This window comes from Ambystoma mexicanum, chromosome 3q (assembly GCF_040938575.1).
Source record: "Ambystoma mexicanum isolate Mex_15411 chromosome 3q, UKY_AmexF1_1, whole genome shotgun sequence".
Taxonomy (NCBI): domain Eukaryota; kingdom Metazoa; phylum Chordata; class Amphibia; order Caudata; family Ambystomatidae; genus Ambystoma; species Ambystoma mexicanum.
In genome coordinates this window covers 1,283,421,318-1,283,442,175 of record NC_090926.1, presented here as the reverse complement: position 1 = coordinate 1,283,442,175, position 20,858 = coordinate 1,283,421,318, and the positions used below count along the sequence as shown (strand labels likewise).

Here is a 20,858-nt window from a genome sequence, read left to right as displayed (position 1 = left end):
CAGGATAATCCTAGATTTTCAGCGCAGAAATAAAAGCTAAAACAAACCTGCTTACCCAACTACATTTTATGCATGCACTTTTCATACAGAAACAACTTCCTATGCTTAGCCATCCACACGTACTTCACACCGCAACATAATCCGGCACAACAGCATATGGGAATTTGCGGACCCAAAAACAGCACTTAAGCTCAGCAAATGGTGCAAACCAAACTGACGCTCAGGACACAACTCACTAATCCCACCATAACTCACTATTCCCACCCACACCTTTTTCCCCCGCACCCTCCTTTAGAGCTGCCTGGGGACCACTTGACAGTGCGTGGTACAAGTACCATTAACATAAGTCAAGCATTCTTTACAGCCACACAACGGACGCATGAGTCTTCCCAAATGCAATTCACTAGCACCCAATCTTATATTGGAAAGCTGATGAATACATGTGGATGTAAATGCTAGGCTACGAGGCCACCTAGTGGCAGCATTAATTCTTTGACTCATCAGCAATGCGACTTGTTACGTGTTAGCCTTGAAAAAGACTATAGAGTAGGTCGAAACACGTGTTGGCTGTAAACTTAACACATCACGTTGTAATACGTTTGCCCAGTTTGTCCCAAATAAAGCTTTTGATATTTTAAACATGCTGGTCAGGGAATCTTGATATTACAACTAAGCAATTGACCATCAGATGCTGATCAATTACCATTAAGCTGGGTCATAACACCCCCTACAGTGCTTTAAAGCAGGGTGAAGACTACAGAGCTAGTATACAACACGGTCGCTAACTAGGTCAAAACCTTGGGATCTACCTGGACTCCACGCTCTCCTTCAATAATGCAATGGCATCTGCCACAGCATATACCTGTAAATTGATCAGAGCAGGTAAACCCTTCCTATACAATAGTTGCATTACCTTGGCCAGAGCACTTATTCTGTCAAAGTTGGACTACTGTAACTCTTTACATTGGGGCCAACAAGGAAACTAAGAAAATCCAATTCCTCCAGAATAATTTAGAAACTGAAACAATTGGCTCTCAACAATTCGATAAAATCCAGTTGATTGTGGCATCTCACAAATTTATAAATAACCTGGCACCCTGGAGAGACTTATTAGAAAAAACCCACAAGACTATCGAACACCAATTGCCTTTCAGTCCCAAGATTTAAACTCCCCATAGTTGGGGGAATGCAGCTTCCTGATCAAGGCAGCTCAACTTTGGAATTAATTATCTTCTCCGAGTAGATCAATCTTCCCCACAATTCCGTCAGAACTGGGTTCCAAGACTGACAAGTAATCCTGCCAGCTTTTAGACCACATACATCATATATCTGTATCCTTCGATTATATACCGCCACTATATGGAATAACCCTGTAAATAGTGATCTGTCGGTCATGTAATTGGGCTGTATTTTTTTTTATGTGCCTACACTGATTAGTGACCAAGCTGTAAGTCATATGCTATGCGCCCCGATACCCATGGGTCTGGTGCGCAATAAAACATGGCACAGAAAAATGAGATTTTTAAAATAAGCAAAAGTAAATCCTCCCGGGCCCTGACCTGAACGGCATGTGCAATTTGTTAAAGGTTTGCGACTCCTCTCTGGCCAGGGGCATTGCACCAGTTATTCAGACTGTTCCTTGCACCCAGCATAACAGCATACTCACCCCAGTACTGAAGTGTTCCCAGGCAGGCCCACAAAAGTATCGCCTGCTGGCGATGTTGGACGCTTCAGCAAAGATCTTTGCACGGGTCATACGAGGAGTTGAAACATTCCCAACCAGACTGGATGCAGAAAAGGATGCAGCACAGCGATTAGTTACCATCCATCCGGGACATATGCAAAATGCCAGTTGACTACAGTGCTGCCTTTGACACGGTTGACACAGGCAGACTGACAAGTAGGGAATCCCTTCTAGTAGCTCAAAATGCTGGGGTGGCTAACTAGCAAACAATGTGGAGTGCGGTTAGACGGCAATAGTGCAATGGCAGGCTGATTCAAACTGAGAAGGGTGTCAATCAAGGTTGCATATTAGCACCCATGTTTAATCTGTACCTCCGATTATGGGTTTGACACTAGGTGGCCTACAGCCTGCTTTGGCAACAATCTTACTCGACCGACAATTCCTTGAAAGTGGAGTCTGGTGTCCAGTAAGTCATCTTGGCAAAAGGGTGGACCAAACTAAACCCACACAGCTTTTGGGTGCCATTAGTTCTCACAGAAGGGAGAGGTTACTCGGTTTGTTTTAACAGATTGTGTGTGAAAATCCTGCCTATTTATGTATGCTTCTGAATTATGGGCTAGCAGCCTAAGGGAATTAACTAACGCGAGACTTCCGAGACTGCCCACCTACTCCAAGATTGGAATGAGTCACCTGGCATTTGATATCTTGTGAATTATGAAAGCATGGCCTTAAGACGTTTTGTTATTATCTTGCAAAACAATTCATGGAGACGTGTACCCCCCCCGGATTAAGCGGGTGGGGAATAAATGGCAGAGAACACATATGGCCGCTTTATCGCAATCTTTCACCCTACAAAAAAAAATATGCAGGGCATAGTGATGGCAATGAATGTTAACAGCAGACTTCATTTGACAAAGTAAACGCCGACAAGCGCATTGTTCATTTCATGACACGTGGGGGCGGGGGAGAAGAACTACCCTCAAACGGGATATGATTTTATGTACAGCACACCCACACTAATGTTTCAAAAGCACAACGAGGTAGGGGAGGGGGAAAAAAAAAAACAACGATCGCCCAGTGACCAAGAGGAAGGGGAAAGTGCCAAGGGGAGGAGCAAGTGCAGGACAAGTAGTAAACAAGTGCAGCCAGCAGCGCACAGTTAAGTGCATAAAAGCAAGGATAGTGCAGAACGAACAAGTTATTCTCAGGCATGGGCCTGGCATGGACTCACAGGCTAATGAATACATAGCAGTACACATGCACAACCAGGTGGCAAGGCTCAACATTAACCTCACCAGGCTCATCTTCAAGCGAACATGTTGCGCAGCACTGCTTGGCCGACTGGATTCCTCCCTAGATTCCCTGCCGACGCAGTAGAACTTCATGAAGGTGTTGACCTCCACGTAGCAGTCCTGCAGATGTCAAGCAGGGGTACACCAGACAGAATGCTGTAGTTGCGATCGGTCTGGTCAAAATGGGCTCTTGGGCGGCTGTTTGCCAACAGCCGGCGAGCCACCTGGAAATGGAAGCCTTGGAGAGGGCCTTCACATGGTTCACAGGGCTAAAGTGGTCTTCCTGCAACTGTGCAGGCCACCTGCAGCGTTCTAGCCACATCCATCAATTGCAAAGGCCTCAGCTGGCAACGAAGACGTCGGGAAGAATACAGGCAACACCAAGGGCTCGTTTAGATGAGTCCGATGGCACCTTGGGCATGAAGGAGAGGTGCGTCGTAGCACTACCCTTGTCTTGTGGAATGTCTAATACAGTGGTGTACAAGAGGGCCTGATCTCTCCCACTCGTCGTGCGGAGGTGATGGCCTCAAGAAATACTGTTTTCCACGACTCAGTGGCGCTAAATGCATAGGCTTGAACGGAGGACCCAGCACCCACATTGAGTTACCACGCCGGGGCTTTCACCTCAAGCAAAATAGTCCTTTGACGGAACTCCTATCCCATGGAAGCATGGGCCAGTCCAGCCATGGCCAATGACAACTACAGAAGCACCTGTGGAGCACTGACTCCGAGGAATCCAAGTACGGCACCAAACGACTTGTGCCTGTAGCATTTGAGAGTAGATGAAGCTCCGGCTTTGGCAAGCACCTCCACAATCTGCTGGGAGAACGTAGCCTCTCTAATGATGGAGCCAGGCCTTCCGGTTCAGCGATCCTGGTGCAGAATCGTGCCTCTTGCCCTGGCGAGAAGATCTGCGACTGCTGGAAACTTGACTGAAAGGGGTGGGGACCCACCCCCCCTCATCTTGCCCTTGAGGGATGGCAGGAAGGAGCCCCAGAGCCTCTTTGGGACAAGCTAGATCACTCACTTTTAGCATAGCCCGCACCTCCAGCAGAAGCTGGGGACGTGGTTGTCCTGCCGGGCCACTGATGGTATATGGTGACATCTGCTGAAACCCCAGTGTGTGCCTGTGGGCGAGAGCATCCAGCACCCAATGGTCGGTGGAGATGCACACACTGATCAAGTTCAGACGGACTCACACGGGTGCACGCCCAACATCACAGCTGGTTCAATCCTGTTTTGTTGTCAAAGCGCCGCCTTGGGGGCCTTGATGTCATCCAGGTTTGACATGGCGCCTAAGAGGCCTGAAGACTTCTTGGCTAACGCCAAAACCAGAGTCTGGAGACAGTTGGGACGCAAGCACTTGGGCGCAGAGTCCAGCACCCCGTATTTCTCCTCACAACGGTCCCTCTTCACCGGGGCAGAGGAAGGGTTCTTCATGAGGGAAACCCCCGTCCCAAATGTCATCCAAGAACAAGATTGAAAGTACAGTTTTCCTCTTTGCCTCGCAGCGCTGGTATGAGCAACCCTCTTCTACCCCACAACCTGCCGTCTGTTGCTGTGTAAGGATCAGCCTCATCCCTCGGCCTTATGTTGCGTCCCCGTGGGAGGAGTGCCCGCAAAGGTCTTAGACAGCTCAACTTTTTTCTGGGCCGGGTGTGCATGCTACCGGGACTCACCCAGAGCAGGGGTCTTGGCCTGCAACCACTGAGACACCTGCAGCCACTGAAGACACCTGCGCCTATCGCTCAGCATGTGGGGCACCATGTCCTGACAAAACAGTCATCCTCTATATGAGTCGGGTCCGACTGCAGGCAGTAGATGCACAGGGAAAGTCGGTCGTCTGAAATGTTCCACAGGCTGCAGCCTCGGCAAATCTTGAACAGGGGCGCCGAGGCCTCTTATCTGCCATGTCCACGCGGCGTAGGCCTCCAAGAAGTAAACTTGAAGAAATTCGCCCTTGATGGGAGCTGAATAATCCGAAATACAGGTCCCCGTTAATCGAAAGATGGAGCTTGGTTGACCGAAAGAGTAAAAAGAAAAAGTGCAAAACGCAGTAAAAGTCAGAGCAAAGCACAAGGACTCCCAACACTTAACGTGCGGTAAAAATCTGAAGATAGCTGCAGAGGGGCTTAGGTAGAGGGCAGTGACCCCAGAGACCAGTCATTGGTTGTTAGGAGAAAGACAGATCAGAAGTGAAACTGATTCTTTACTGAGGATTACCAGCCTGACGACAGAATATGCATGAGCATGTGAATCCATGCCAGACCCCATGGTGGAGCAATTAGGACTGTAGAGTTACAGATACAAACTCAGTACATGGCTGCCCGGAGGCAGTGCAGGTGTGCAACTGGGATGGGGCAGGGACCTGAGCCCGTGGTTCAGAGGGTGACCAGGTAACCAGTGCAGTAACAGACAAGAGACCAGCAGGGGAGAGAGAAGGCAGAAGCAACGAGTAAAGTCTTGAGCCGCTTCCTGAACTGTATATGGTTCTGCTCAATTTTCAGAGAGGCTGTTCCAGAGAGACACCCACTGAGGAAAGACCTGCCCCCAGCTTGCACCCGAGGGGCGAAAGGTTTGAGTAGGAAGATACTTCAGAAGAGAGTAACTGAAAGCCTTAGCCAGTTCAGAATCAACTATCTGAAGCGATACAGCAAGATAGAAAATTGAGATATGGCAGAATCTCCTTGATGGTAATGAGAATTGTTAGCTGGTATTTTAACTTAAGGTGATGTATAATCTGTTTTAGATAATTTGTTATTGTTCAAAATCATTTATGAAATTGTATGTGAACTTATGTCAAGCCAGTGATGGCGGAGTACATATTTAATTTTTTTAAAATTGAAATTGGAGAGCTGGCGATATTGTTCCCGGGTCCCAGAAGGCAGTGGTCTCGGATTTGATCCTAGCAGCCACTTGGAGCCAATTGAGGGATTTCAGTGCTTGAGATGCATGGTCCCTGGCTTGACACCAAGGACAAGTCTTGCAGTCCTGTTCTGGAGTTGCAGAGGACGAGTAGAGGCAGGCAGATTTAAGAGGTTACAGTAGTCGAGCCTAGAGAGAACCAGGGTTCGAGTGTACGCTTCAGGGGCAGGAAAGGGAGAGTACCTCTGAGGTGCAGTTGGCAGCGACCTTGGAGACAGATGTGAGGAGAGAAGAGTGGTGTTATAGCCTCGCAGGTGGGAGGAGGGCCAAGGGAGGACAGCCAGAGAGTGAGGGGTGCCAATGAGTAGGATCTCCAGTCTTGGTGGCATTCAGGCAGTGATCGTTGGCGGCGCACCACTTGGATGGACGTGGTGAGGGATGCGAGAAAGAGGGTGGCAGCGGGGAGCCTAAAAGTGAGCTGGGTGCCATCTGGAAGGGAGTAGGATGCAGCAATGCAGTGGGCGAGTAGTGCCAAGTATGAACTAAACAACCAGGCACAAAGGTTAGATCCCTGGGGAACACCACAGGTAGAGAGATAGGAAGTTGGACCTGGGATGGTTAGAGGAAAGGTTAAACCAGGCCAGAGCCTGACCAGTGATACGCAGAGAACGGATTGGAATATTAGGATCAACGTTAGAGACCAGGTCTTCACTGATGTTCAGGAGTGCAGTTTCCGTGCTTCTGGCTGTTCTGAAACCAGACTGATGGTCATAGAGAAAGCAAACAGATTAAGTGTGAAAATTTAAGCTGGGAGATGGTCAGCTTTTTACCCAATGAAAGGAGAGATTGGGCAATAATTAGGCAAAAGGGAGGGGTCGGCTGATGGCTTCTTGAGAAGAGGGTGCGCCAGAGAATCTCAGGGGGAGGGGATGTACTGCAGAAGTGGTTGCAGAAATCAGCAAGGGTGTCAATGTGGTCCTTGATGGTTTTGAAGAACTGTTTAGAAGAGGTTCATAGATCGGACTTTGTCTAGAGACCTCATATGGGGAGAAGAGCGGAAAGGCAGAGAAGGGGGCCAGAGGGGGATAGCGACCGATAGGGAGGACAGTATGTGCTGGGTTTTGGAGATTAGGCCAGGGCCATACAGAGGGCCTGAGAAGGGACAGGAGAGGTAGAGACTGCGGCAGGATTGGCCAGCTCTTGCAGATTTCAAGGAGTTCGGCCGAATTGTTAGATGCTGCAGAAACGCAGGCATTCTTAGTGAAGAGATCACCTTAGGAGCCGGCGCCAGGCCAGTTTGTCAGAGGGTGTACAAGCTAGGAGATCAGAGCATCAAGAATGTGCCCTGCAGAGACTCAGGCCGAAGGGAAGGAGAGTTAGGTCACCCAAGAGTTGCTGGATGGGAAGCATCCAGGTGGATGTTGGAAGTCTAAGAAGGAAGAGTTGAGTGGTTGAGGCCAGGAGGGGAAGAGAGGTCCACCCACTCGGAGAGGAGGTAGGTGATCAGACCAGGTGACTGGTAGATAGCCACTGAGAGAGTGCCGGCTTTCAAAGGAGTAGGCCTGTGTAGTGATGCAGCAGAGATCCACTCTTGGAAGATCAGGGCTACACCCCTACTAACGTTTGGGTGTGGAGAGGATCTTGTAGCCATCAGGAAGAAGTGTGTCAAAGCTTGCGACAGAGCTGGCCATGAACCATGTCTCAGTGAGACCATGGACAGCATGGTCGAGTTCTTCTAGGAGACAGCTGAGCGAGTGTAAAGAATGGCGAGGTGGAGGTGGTTGCCATTCTTGAAAGACTGGAGGGGGTACAAATCAGAGGCACCCCCTGCAGTGGTGTAGGAGCCCATGGGAGGGCAGAGGAAGTAGGAGGGCAAGGGAGCTGAGGAAGAATGCACCACAGTAGTTGCAGAGGGGAGGAGGCAGGGGCTCTGAAGGTAGAGAAGGTGTGGAAGTGTTGATTAAAGGAGGTTGGCCTGAGGGCATTGGACCAGGACAGTGCCAGGGGTAAGCATCGATGACCTTAGAGGAGAGGAAGCTGGGAGGGTCTCCCACCGAGTCCCACCATTAACGGGAAGTAAGGAGGGAGCACAGACCATGTGTGGAGCACAGACCATGTGTGGCATCCATAGGTCAGTGAGTGCCTGTCGGAGGAAGCACCAATAGCTTGGTGTGGAACAATTTGAAATTCAATTGTGCAGAAAATACTTGAGTCGGAGCATGGTTGTCTATACCATGGTCACAGCGATACTACTGCCGGTGTGGAGTGTTACGATGGAATCAGCACACCATCTTCTGACTAAATGCCCTTCCCTAAAAAAATTAATGTGGGGCATAGAGAGCAGCTGGAGTTAATGTTTCCATAAGAGCAGAGACCATGTAGCAACATTTTGGCTATGGGTTTTAAATATTCTTTAGATTTTAACTTTAGCAAGAGAGAATTTGTATTGTTTGATGAGGTATAATATGGCACTTGACGTGATCCTCTGACATTCTGATTTGTGAAAGATCAAATGCTGATTATGAGCCAAACCTTTGACAATACCACAAAACCCACAACACTCATCCAGATCACTGCGCCAACTTGTAAGGGGTCGTTACCCTAGAGTGGTCAGGTGAAATTAAGGGATTCAGACTGAAGCGGCATGGATGATCTGTTACATCTACGTATATACACACAAATCCACCCCCTGAAGCTTCAATCCATGACCGCTCCCAACAGATGCATTCAGTCCTCTGTACAGATTACCTGCACCACTGGTACAGATTTGCATAACTCCACAGCCCTCTTGTAGAGCTTACACCATGCAAGGTTTTGTTATTGGGTCACTTCTGCCACTAATTGAGCCCGCAGCACATGGTTGGAGTAGACTCAGGATACCATAGTATCAGTCACTGTAGTACGGATGCAGTTAAACCTCAACAGTGTGAACGCAATTCAAGTTCCAGCAATTGCAGGAGTCAGTGGCCAAAAATCATGGTTTAAGCCAGCCCCATGACGACCATGGGAACCTGAAACAAGCAGAGCAACACAAGACCCATCGCATGTCAGACTAATCGCAATCAGTGCTACCATGGGACACTACCCATTTAGCTGGCTCCATAGTTGTGCTCAGAACACAATCCCAAAGCCCAGTTTACACCTCCATAGATGCATCGAAATAAGGATTATGAACCGGAGCAAAACCCCAGCGGTTGGGTATCTGGCATCACCCGGTGATGAGCCAGGTGCGATTCCTAAAGATAGGACAGAGCTAGCAATGGTTCATTGTCCTTGGTGAAATTACATTACATATTTTTTTTTTAAGCACACAAGCAGGCGACCGGTTTGTCAATGGCACTCTGCACAAACAAGTCAATGCGAGGTTGCATTTCAAATTAGTTTCCAACTTACATCTATTCCACCACCGCCTCCGCCACCTCCACCACCTCTGGAACCGTACTCGTTTCTGTCACCGAAGCCACCCTGGTCACGCTCCCGCAACATTTCCATCACCATCTCACAGGCTTGCTGCAACAGAATGGAAGCAAAGCGCAGTCGTAAGCTACAGAGTCAAGAGTTCCAACTCACTGCCTTACTCTACTCTCCGCCCTCTGCAACCAATCCAGAACAGGACTGCGAGATTTGGCCTCAAGCCCTGGGATCGTATCTCTCCAGCTCTGGAATCTCTCCTTTGCCTCCCAGTGGATGCAAGGATCGAATTCAAAACCCTGCATTGTCCACAAGGCTTTCTGGGGCCTGGGTCCAAAATATCTTCACCTATCCCTCCACAAATACCTCCCCTCTCGAGCTCTTCGCTCCTCTACCTCCACTCCCCAGGGTCAGTCGTTTTTCAAAGAAACGAGCTGGGGGTAGATCCGTCTTCGGCCTCCCTCTGAAGAGCCTCCCTGCCACTTCAAAACCAGCACTGGTTCTGGAAGCACCTAAACACCTTCCCTCGCTCCCCCTCTACCCCGCTGATCTGTTCTCTTGGCACTCTGCACCTTGCCACCCTCACACTGCCTCCAGGCCACCCCTTGCACTGGGGTCTCCATCTGTACCCCTACAACCCCCCACTTTTTCTTCCTGTACTTATTAGGCCTAGCCCGTCTGCTGCCTTAAACCTAGCACTTGGAAATTGCTGGCTGCACTACCAGTTTGTTGCCTTTATTCTTTATCCGTTTCTCCTCTGCTTCGAACTTTCCACTTCCATGCACTTTTCCCCTCTCCCATGCACTTGAGATCTTACTAGGCCCAGTGACATTTAGAACACGCCATTTTGTTCTCCCTGTTCCCCTCTTGTCACGCTCTGAAACACTTTTGTATGAACGCGACAGAAATAAAATATCAAAACCGGGCACTCCATTAACTTAACTCCAATCTGCTGCTTTACCACTGCCACCCCAACCTTGTCGTAACTAACCCGTTTATCCTACTCCCTGCACATACGCATTCCAGCCAGTAATGCATCCCTGCAGGCAGGTAATGTTAGATATGCAACAGTTTGCCATGAAGCAGATACCGGGCTGCACAGAACACATCTGACCCCAGAAACGATGGCACAAAAAGGGAGCACGGCTTACAGTACCTGGACTTTATAAGGATCTCCCACAATCCGGAGGGGCTTATCCACGTTCTGGCCCTGGGAACCGTCTTGTATTAAAATCATTTTCACTCCAGCACGTTCCTAGGAAATAAAGATGCTCAGGGTTGATTCCCTCAGACTAGACCCCACCACATAATCCTAGAGAAGGGATGACCATTTACCTGCAGCTGCTTGATAGTCTCGCCGCCTTTTCCTATTATGAGCCCGGCTTTCCCTGCGGGAATCATTATTTCTTCCACTGCACCATTTTGACCGTTGGAGTTATCGTGGAACTGGCCAGACGGGCCCCCTCCACGGCCTCGAGACACAATCTCATCAAGCATCATCTTCGCCTTTCTGTAAGAGTTAAGAGAAAATATTAGCAGTGCGATCCAGCAAAGTGATGCAAGAACCCAACACCACACAAGATGAACGCCCTACTTCTCAAATCTACAACCACAACCTTAGTTTAAAAAGTCCTCCTTGCCACCATGGCCTAACCAACCATTGTACATGCACCACCATAGACACGGCACTTCGAACCATGGACACTGCGGTCAGCCTGATGCCCTGGCTACAGAGACAATCCACATGAAAACCATTTCGTCCTGGTCACAGAGACAATCCGCATGAAAACCATTTCGTCCTGGTCACAAACAAGCGAGTCATAGTAGCACCATGATCACATCACATGCCTTTGAGACTACAAACTCACTCCACTTACATAGACTGGGGAAATGCTTCCACATTTGACAGCCTATTGCAGAACCCGTCAGAACTGATCAATTTACAAACCACCTTGTTATGCCCTTCATTAACCAGAAGGCCAGGTGAGCAAAATATGCCCAAACAAGCATTTGGTATGAAACATGCAACACTTGCATTACATGGACCCCTAATCAAATAAAAAAAAAAACAGCAGTGACCTCAGCTTGCACCGTTATTCCAGCTATTCAGGAAGACATTCGACAAGGTTTACAAGAGCTCTGTAGATGGGGCAAAAGCGTGGCACCTACGTGCAGTATAGGAGAAGGATTTGGCAAAGATAGTCACTAGGTCATAAACCACAATCCCCACAGTAGACCTGCAAAGCTGGTAAGACTACAGCCATGGCGAACAAAAACACCGACATGGCAACTGCAGTCCAGCTTAAATAGATCAGGCTGGATCGAGCAATACGAATACAGCCTCCCACATTCTAATTTCTACAACCATCCCCATATAAAAACGTTGACACAAAGTACGCACATGGGTAAATAAGACCACTGCTCCTATATATGGTATTTATAACGTGCCTATACACGTGTTTCAAGGCAAGGGAACAGAGGGATGCCAGACAACGATCTTACTAGGTCAGGTGACATTGAGATCGCACAAGTGCGGGGGGGGGGAAGAGACGGGGAAGGGGGCAGTGCAGTCATTGTATCAACAGTGAAAACAAAAAAAAACAAAAATCGGTAAAAGTGCGGCCAGCTTGTGGAAAGTGCAGGGGTGAATGCAGACATCAAATGTCATGAGTGGGTGGGACTGTAGGGATACAGAAAAGGAGTCCAAGTGCAGGGTTTGCCTGTTAGGCAGTGCAGGTGTGCAGATTGCAGGGAAGGGGGTCCTATGCCCGATATCAAAGGGTAGCCAGGTGACCGGAGGAGAGAAAGCAGAAGCAAAGAAGGTCTGGGGGTGTTTCTGGAACCATACATTCTCAAATTACAGGGAGGCAGGGCAGCTGTTCCAGAGGGAGGCTACAGCCGAAGAAATATCTACCACCAACTCGAAGAGACTGACCGAGAGAGTTGGATGAGCGAAGAGCTTGTGAAAGAAGAGATATTTGGGGAGAGAGTTGGGTATCGAGGACCCAGGAGGCCTTGTGGACAATGCAGAAGGTTTTGAACTTAATCCTCGCAGCCATTGGGAGCTAGTGCAAAGATTAGTCCTGAGAGACACGATTCCTGGGTTTGAGGCCAAAGACAAGTCTCGCAGTACTGTTCTGGATTAGTTGCAGAGGGCTGAGAGTAGAAGCAGGCAGATTCAGAAATGCTGGTAGTCTAGCCTAGAGAAAACCAGAGCCCTGGACAGTGAGCTTCTGGGGGAAGGAATAGAGGTGCAGCTGGTAGTGAGACTTAGAGACGTGAGGAGAGAAGGAGAGTGAGTCGAAGATTACCACGGTTTTCAGCCTCACAGGTGGAAGGAAGAGGGCCATGGTAGGCCAGCCAGAGCAATAGGAAAGGAGGGAGCAGTGTGCCGAAGAAAAGATAAGTCGTACTGGCATTAAGGCAGAGATCATTGGCGGCTAACCACTCCTGGATAGCAGGCAGGTGAGAAAAGGAGAGGAAGTGGCGGAAGGGAGCCTGAAAATTAGCTGAGTGTCGTCCGCATAACAAAGTTGGGGCAGAGAGTGGCAACATGGTGGGCAAGAATTGGCAGGTATTGGTTGAACAGCCAGGGAGAGGTTAGACCCTGGTGAACACCACAGGTAGAGATAGAGGAAGGACCAAAGGAAAGAGGTCATGCGCTAAGCAGGATGGCTGTATCAAAGGCAGAAGAGATCAGTAAAATGAGGAATCAAGGAGTGTTGGGAATCAAGATTTGAGAGCAGGTCTTCAGTTTCGATGCTTCTGGCAGCTCTGAAGTCAGACTGGTGGTCATGGAAACAACCAACCAATTCAGTGTGGTTGGTAATAACCTGGGAGATGGCCAGTTTTTCCAGGAAGGAGTGATGGAGATTGGGTGATAGTTCGCAGGGGGTGGGGGGTCAGCTGAGAGTTAGAGGGGCATCTTAAGACTTGTGTATAGGCGCATTATAAATGTCATATCACAAGGGAGTGCTTCAGGGAAGGGAACACTCCAGTGGCAAATAATGGTTGCAGAAGTCAGCCAAAGCAAGAGCCAGGGAATCAATGTGGTCCTTGGTTTTAGGAGAACAGGGGAGTACCTGTTTTGACGAGTTTCATAGATCGGACTTACCATGTACTCCCCAGATGAGGTTTCTGGGCAAGGCATAGAATGAAGGAGCAGGGTGGCCACAGAAGGGCCAGAGGAAAAGTAGGAAGTAGAGTGAGGAGGAAGGGCAGGATGTCCTGAGTTTTAGAGATGAAATAAGCCAGGGTCGTCCAGAGGGCCTGGGAGGGAACAAGGGGGTGGAGATGCAGCAGGATCGGCCAGCTCCTTGCAGATTTTAAAGAATTAAGCTGAATTGTTGGATGCCGCAGACGCGGGCTTGGAGGAGCCAGCCGCAGCTTAAAGCCCACCCTCATTTAGTTAAGCATGTAGTTTCTCAAACCACACTTGGGGACCAGAGAACAGTAGGCCAAGAAAGCAGCAACTTCAAGGGTACCCTGGAGCACACAGCCACACACTAATTTAGTAATACACAGAAAACACATTCTCCCAACAAAGTTTAACTATGCCGCAATTTATCCAAGCCTACTTAGGCTGGATATACTGTGTCCAAGCTATCAAACCACCCCCATTGCTTTCAACTTGCTGCACCACTGTTTGAACCACCATATCTCTAGCCACATTCCCTACTGCTTAAGCCCTTTCCTCTCCCCATCGACCCGATACCCCAGAATCAGCACAAAGCCAAATTCCACAGAAGTCTCCGTGCTCAGACAACCACTGGTGTTTTGGCGCACAGCAGGGCTCAAAAAAGCTGGTTGCACATCAGATGGGGGAATCGAAGTTAGATAAAAAGCAGATCCTGTGTATCGGGCATAAACCTGTAAGCTAGAAATGGCACAGGGGAGAATACATTACAAGTGACATATCCAAGCACTCTTATCCATAAAGCAACCGAGGCCGATCCCACTTAGCTGCACAGGCAGCAGGTAAATGACTAGTGGCATTCGGGGTGCCGAGACGAATGTAGTCTGGCTTTACAGCCTGGATGGGCTACGCAACATTGTGGAAACGGTAACATGGCCCATCCACTGGGACAAGAAAAGTTTCAGCAAGTACAATAAACCAATCACCCTCTTTTTGCCAATACAATTTCATGTATAAATCCATACGTTTGGAAAATGCAACCATGGATACATATACAGCCATGCTGGCAAAGCACATTACTTTTACAAGTACATATTATAAACTTGAAACCAAGACAAAGGTTTCCCCACATGCCAAGTATGCTCCTTAAGAGCAGGTCACATGACTTGCATAAATAGTGCAATAAAATATAGCCGTGTGGATTTCACGAAATTGCCGGCAATGTGTTAACGCTCGCATAATTCCTCTATCCTCCCTCGCATGTGCCCCCAGCTCTTCACCTTCACCGTCATGGACACCTTCTGCTTGTTCAGTCACCCTGCCTGGTCTTCTAATCAATGGCTGCCCTATGAATCTCGCCCATCACTACACTATTGCTATAACTAGCTTTGTAGTCTGGCTCACATTGTGCTGCCTGTGCCCAGATCAAAAGTCCAGTTTTTCCGTCATGGTTCTCCACAAACATTGCTTTTGGCACTCAAGCACTATATCTCCCCATTTTATAAAAATGAATGTATAGCTTACTTTGGTAAAAACATGGCGCTGCCAATATTCCCCTGTACACAATATCATATAAAACGTACTATAAACACCAACACGTACACAGATGACCATGACCCAGAATATATAGCCACATTTCTGAATACCTCCGCCCCAGCCATAAAGCAGGTAGTCCACCAAAAGATCAGTGGCCTGTAACCCCAAAGTATATCATAGCCCCACGAATGCCACAGAACTGAAACAGCCCACGCGTCAGTCATCAAACAGGCAAGCAAAGTGAAACTCACTGAACGGAATCCTGCGATCCAGTCAGCGACACGACTCTTTCAGGCAAGCCACCGCTATCTGCATCAGTAGAGAGAAAAGGTACGGGTAACAGGTAAAGCAATCGAACTCAACAGGTGTAGTGTAGAGAATATGAACATATTTTAAACATTAGCATTACAGTGGGTGTTTTATTTTACAGACAGCCTCCCACAACCCCCAATTGACAACCCCAAACATTGGTGCATTAGAGTATAAGCATGGGAGGAATCGGTAAGGGAAAGAAGGGCAGCAAACAAGAAATGTTAGGGGCCAGAGATCCAGAGTACAGAATATAATTGACCCACTCAGAGGGCAACCCATATCAGCCGAAAGTTGTTTGCCCAGGTGCTACCGTCAGTGGGCAACTCCACTCCCCGCGCCACACAAGAGCTGGGCATAACGATTGGACCATCATGTTTTGTGATTTTATCGGTGGGGGTGGAGAACAACCTCCCAGGCACAGACCTGTGCACCAGGGGCCGGAAGAAACCTGCCACTGGGTTTATCGTTGGTAGGCTGTGGGGGTAGAAGATCTCCGTCGAGGGAGTGAGGTAGATGTTTAAGTCGCCAGACCACCACAGGGCATCCCCGGGCGACAGCGCATACCTGGTGAGATCTGTACTTTGCAGCCTGAGTCCTGCTGGATTTTGTTGATTTGTTCACCTCCTCTGCCTATGACTGGAAAACAAAACAGGGAGACCATCTAAGGAACTCCTACCGACATAAAACAGAGCACTGCCACAGCAGAGCTTGAGAAGTCAAGAGATTAGGGTTAAATCAAACCAATTTGGGTAAAAAGAAAAATTAAAATCGAGCTAGCAGCTCACCAATATCTACCAGGACTACCTCCAAACAAAAATCTAAAAAGCAACCACCACTGCTCCACTAGCACTACTCCAGGAGGCCCCACACCAAAGTGTGGAACAGCATGCAAACCTGGACCGCCATCTGAGCACAGAGGCCAAACATCTACCTCCTTACCGCCTCAATTACCTGAAATCATACCAGCTTCTGCAGGGACAACCGAGCAGAAGAAAGTAGAGCAGCTCCTTTTGCCAGTTGACCCACAACTGGGTAGACTCAGGAGAGTGGCGAGCATGCTAAACTGTGGGTCTAAGTCTCCATATAATAAAATAAAGGCAGGCCCAGGGCGTCCGACAAGCGCCACTGAAGGGGCTGCCACCTGTCCGATACTCACTCAGTCCCACCATGCCGTCCGGCACCCGGTACTCCTCCGTCATGTTAGACCTGCCGAATGGAAATGGAGAGTCAGCCGCTGAAAGCTGGGAGGTGAACCCCAGGGAGAGAGTGTGGACAGAGACGAAAGGATGAACCCCAGAGAAAGATGAACCGAGGGGGAGAGGGAGGATTAGCCCCAATAACATTTAGAGCATACCTGGGTGGATGGCTCTGCTGTCCAAGCTGGGATCCCATCGCTGGAATAAACATGGGGGGAAAACAAAATCTCAAATGATGCTTTACACTCAAAGCTAACTGTTCACATGGACTAAGCGCAAATAAACGCACAGAAGTAGAAACTGTTTTATTAACAAGTGCACTGAAATGTACCCTATACAGGTAAATAGCATTTGTAAACTGCCAGGGCACAGCCACACCAACCAGTCAATCCATAGTCAGCCAAACACGCAAAATTACACGTCACCTTTCTCCCATAGTCCTTTGTGATATTGATGCTATCCAGCATCAATTGTTTTAGCTGCAAACATGTCTTAGTGTGCCCATACACCTTTTCCCCATGCAGACTTTGAGTAGCTTGCTTTCACCTATTTGATAGGTCAGACTTTGAATTGCTATCAACTGGAGGTGATGTAATATGGGTGCAATTTTGCAAAAGCATAACCAAAAGAACTGTTTTGTTGCATCTAGAGCCTCGTTAAATACACATGAAAAGGGTTGGGTGAATTATGGCCGTTCATCTTAAGTGGTAAAATATGCCAATAAAGCTATGACCTATGGGAAAGCTGTTCATCAGGTAAAGTGCACAGATTTGACTTAGTTACAATGTGTGCAGGTTGTGCCTTGGGTTACAGTGAGGCAGTGACCTGTGATCAGATATACCACATAATACATCATACAATACAATGAGGGCCAGGCCATGTAATTGTTAGATGAACAGGGTCGTTTTCAGGGTTTTCCGAAAGGCGGTCAGTGAGGGTTCAGAGTGCAGGGAGCCAGGGAATATAGAAAGCCAAGTAGGATTTACTTGTCATGCTTGCATAACACGATTTACAATATAAAAGAATGGGTTGTATTCCCCACCTGAGGTAGAAACTGCAGCAAGGGGGTACAGACCCTGTGGATTCCCACCGTGGAAGACTGTTTAATACTTTTCATGCTAGAAAGGCTTAAGGCGTTAATAACCAGTGGTAGGTAACAGCACGGGGTTTCTTTCACGTGTACATTTTCTATAACTGAAGCCTGAAGAGCATCATGGTGCTTCTCTAATACGTTTGTTCTAGTTGCAATGGCCCGATTCAATGACTAAAGACTCCCGCCGTTGCTCAAGTTTCTATGTTAATAAAAATGGATGTCTGAGCCTCAATACCACAAAAGACGAATGCCAAATACTGCCACAAAACAGTGGCATCTTTCACAGTGGGCTCCACCAGAACGTCATTAAGGCATCGACCATAAAACAAGCTTCCATTAACGCCATGAATTAACCGCGTAAAGTTAACATCGCCAGTACCAATTGCATCACTGATCTATTTATGCCAAATGACAGGGTACTTACAATCAACCTGGGGAGCCTGCTTCTTGCTCTCAGGCTGGTCTGCAGAAGAGAGAAGAGAATTACTTCCATACGTTCGAACCAACATGGTGTGCATGTAGTGGGTGAGAAGTGCCCAGCAACCTTGCACGGTCCCATTTACAGAAGACAGGGTGCCATGGAGCGAACTTCAAAAAGGTTACACACAAAAGGAAAACAGTGACGCAGAAAAAATGCCTTAACCATAGCATTTGACACGGGCAATGAAAATATGCTGGCATAAAAATCTACTTGAAGGGATCCGCTCTTGCATTGCCATTTAAAGCTAATAAATTGAAGTTTCCAACATAGCAGCACCATGCTAATCATACTCACCAGTCAAAATCCACATGCAAATGTGAGGGGGCAAGTAGTACATGGCCCCAGTAAAAATGCCAACGGCGAAGCCAAGCACTACCATAAAATGGACACCGGAACCATGAAAAGGCGGTGAGCGGGGGCAATTCTATGCGGAGACTGGAGCATGCACAGGCCGGCCATCAGAGCCCACCGAAAGAACTCTTTCCAGGCGGGGGACTAATACCCAGTCTGGCAATCCCAAGCCTTACCTCCATCCTCCAGCTGCCTCTTTTGCCCTCCAAAGTTAAACTCCGGAGTGGTGTTGTTCACCGGTGGAGGGGCTGCATCTCCGCCAATCTTTGCTGCTATCTGTAAACAAAATACAACATCAGGAAAGTGTGCGGGGCCGGGAGGGGGCCAAACCGAGGTTTGTTAAGCGGGAGCTGGATCGGACCAGTTCCGGGGACCGGGCAACCCCGGTAGGCAGGAGCTCCGCTCACGCTGGGACACTACACGTGTGTGCACACCCCCCCCCCATGTATGAATGACCCAAGGTGCCCAAACACAGCCATGTCTGCGCGAGGCCACTTGGCCTGGGGAGCGGAATGCAGCGCCTGGGAGCAGTTGGTGTCTGCAAGGAGCCCCCCGCACCCCCCGGGACGGAACCAGTGCAGGTAGCATTGCTTTCCTGATGCCGAGGAGAGGGAGCCGACCCCCACCACTATTCCCAGGGGGGCAGACCCAGCAGGGGCCCCAAAGCCTTGGCCGGCCTCCCGCAAGATGGCCACGGAGCACGGCGCGCTCCAAGCCCGGCACCGAGTGGGACGCCACCCCCTCACTGGGCTCAAATGATGGGGGGCTACTCACCACATACTCTCACTGGCCTTTAAGAGCGAACCACTAGCACTACTCCAGCCCCCCCCCCCCCCCAATGTACAGCGCTGCGTCGCTTCCTAGCTCAGCGGCGCTAGAGAGCCCCAGTACAGCGCGTCCGGGGGGGGGGGCTCCAGGCCACGGCGACCAGCGCAGGACACACGTGCGCCGCCTTCCAGCACAGGAGGCCCAGGGACTCGGCCAGCGGCTAGCCGGGGGTGCTGCCCGCCCGCCCGCCTCCAGGCGGCCCCGTGCACAGGGGCACCGCTGGATCCAAGAGCCCAGGACGCGCCCGCCCCCCCCCCCCAAGCCGAGAGGGGTGAACCCCACGGGGCTCGGGCGGCCACGCGGCTCCCGCACAAGGCCCCGCGCCGCTGCTCTCCGCCGTGCGTGGACCCCCGCCCCCTAGACGCCCGCGAGCCCCACCGAACCGCGGCCTCCCCCATAGGAGGCGCCGCGCTGCCCACCCGCAGCCCCCGCTAGACCCTAGGCCTCCCCTGAACGCGCCAGGCCTCACCTGCCGGGCCCGCTGCACGGCGTCGGCGAACGCGTCCTTGCGGATGCCGGGCGCGTTGGACTGAGCGCCGGCACCCCCTTGTCCGCCGGGGGCGGCTCCGGAGTTGGGTGCGCCGGGGCCCCCGCTGGCTGCAGAGGCGGCGGCGTTGCTGCTGTAGTCGGACATGGCGGGCGGAGGCAGCCGAGGGGGACTCTACGGCGAACGCGGGAACAAGGCCTCTCGGCGCGCGCTGCACTCTGGGAACGGCACCGGGCTGCAAGGGACGCAGATGCGCACCACCAATCACCGGGCAGGAGGCTTCCGGTCCCGCCTCCGTCAAACGTAACGTTAATGCGCGGCAACCAAGTCCAATCAACGTGCCAGCAATCTCTGACTGGCAGCCGAACGTGGAGCTGGTATACCCAGCCTCGAGCGTAGAGGGGAAGACCTAAAATGAACAATTTCTGATTGACGGGGTTGTAAGCCAACGGAGAGAGGCGTTTTTTCATTGACGGACGCACGTTGGTGCGAAAGGACGTGAGCAACCGGCGCCGTAAACGTCCATACGTCATGGTGATGATTGACAGCGCAAACGGCCAACAGGAGCGGGAAATTGTGTAATACTATTGTTCCTGTGAGCTCAGGCCAAAAACGCACGCTGCCTACTGCACTCGGGGAAACCCCGTGTGTCATAGTATCCCCAAGCCAGGACCCCTTCCGGGCCTGGAGACTGTACACAGCCTCTTCCTAGAGTAATCGAGAGGCCGCCGGCCTATGCTGAGCAAATATTTAATAGCATATGAAAATATCCAAAGAACATGTTGTGCAAAGTAATCTAATCAGGAATTAAATGTGACTTCCCAATTGGTCATGACCAGTCTTAAATAGAGTTTAAAATCCAATGTAAAAAAAATACCTTTTATAAAAAATTCCTTCACTTCCCAATGTTTATTTCCCAAAGCAATTCAAAATAATTGAACATTAAAACCCCATAATGGCCTAGTTACTGGGACGAAGAAGAGGGGTCCAAGGTTAGTAAGGATCAACAATGTGTTGCCCAGGGTTAGTAAGGATCAACAATGTCGTTAACCATAATGTGCAGTCTAGTTGTAGACCACAACACTTGAGCGGGACATTTAAACTCAGGAATGAGTTGCAGGTGTCAGGATGATGACCTGACTCAGAGGTAGAGGCAGACCAGAATGGTGGGTTGAACGTAGAAGAAG

At 49.7% G+C, this 20,858-nt stretch overlaps 1 protein-coding gene across 12 annotated transcripts in view; it reads right to left on the bottom strand.

Annotated features, from left to right (window-relative positions):
• KHSRP (KH-type splicing regulatory protein) overlaps nucleotides 1-19,943 on the bottom strand; it is a 41,481-nt gene extending 21,538 nt beyond the window's left edge. For 5 of the 12 annotated variants that reach the window (XM_069604363.1, XM_069604356.1, XM_069604360.1 and 2 more), the window contains exons 1-10: nucleotides 19,654-19,940; nucleotides 18,533-18,632; nucleotides 17,949-17,987; nucleotides 16,590-16,629; nucleotides 16,392-16,441; nucleotides 15,800-15,871; nucleotides 15,175-15,232; nucleotides 10,588-10,762; nucleotides 10,409-10,507; nucleotides 9,235-9,351 (exon numbers count right to left, since the gene is read on the bottom strand). In XM_069604363.1, the coding sequence (XP_069460464.1) occupies nucleotides 9,235-9,351; nucleotides 10,409-10,507; nucleotides 10,588-10,762; nucleotides 15,175-15,232; nucleotides 15,800-15,871; nucleotides 16,392-16,441; nucleotides 16,590-16,629; nucleotides 17,949-17,987; nucleotides 18,533-18,632; nucleotides 19,654-19,818 (915 nt within the window). In that variant the 5' untranslated portion in view covers nucleotides 19,819-19,940. Of the gene's footprint in view, nucleotides 1-9,234; nucleotides 9,352-10,408; nucleotides 10,508-10,587; nucleotides 10,763-15,174; nucleotides 15,240-15,799; nucleotides 15,872-16,391; nucleotides 16,442-16,589; nucleotides 16,630-17,948; nucleotides 17,988-18,532; nucleotides 18,633-19,653 lie in introns of all 12 variants that reach the window. The other 7 variants (XM_069604355.1, XM_069604358.1, XM_069604359.1 and 4 more) reach the window with 4 other exon arrangements.
• Between the last annotated feature and the right edge of the window lie 915 nt (nucleotides 19,944-20,858).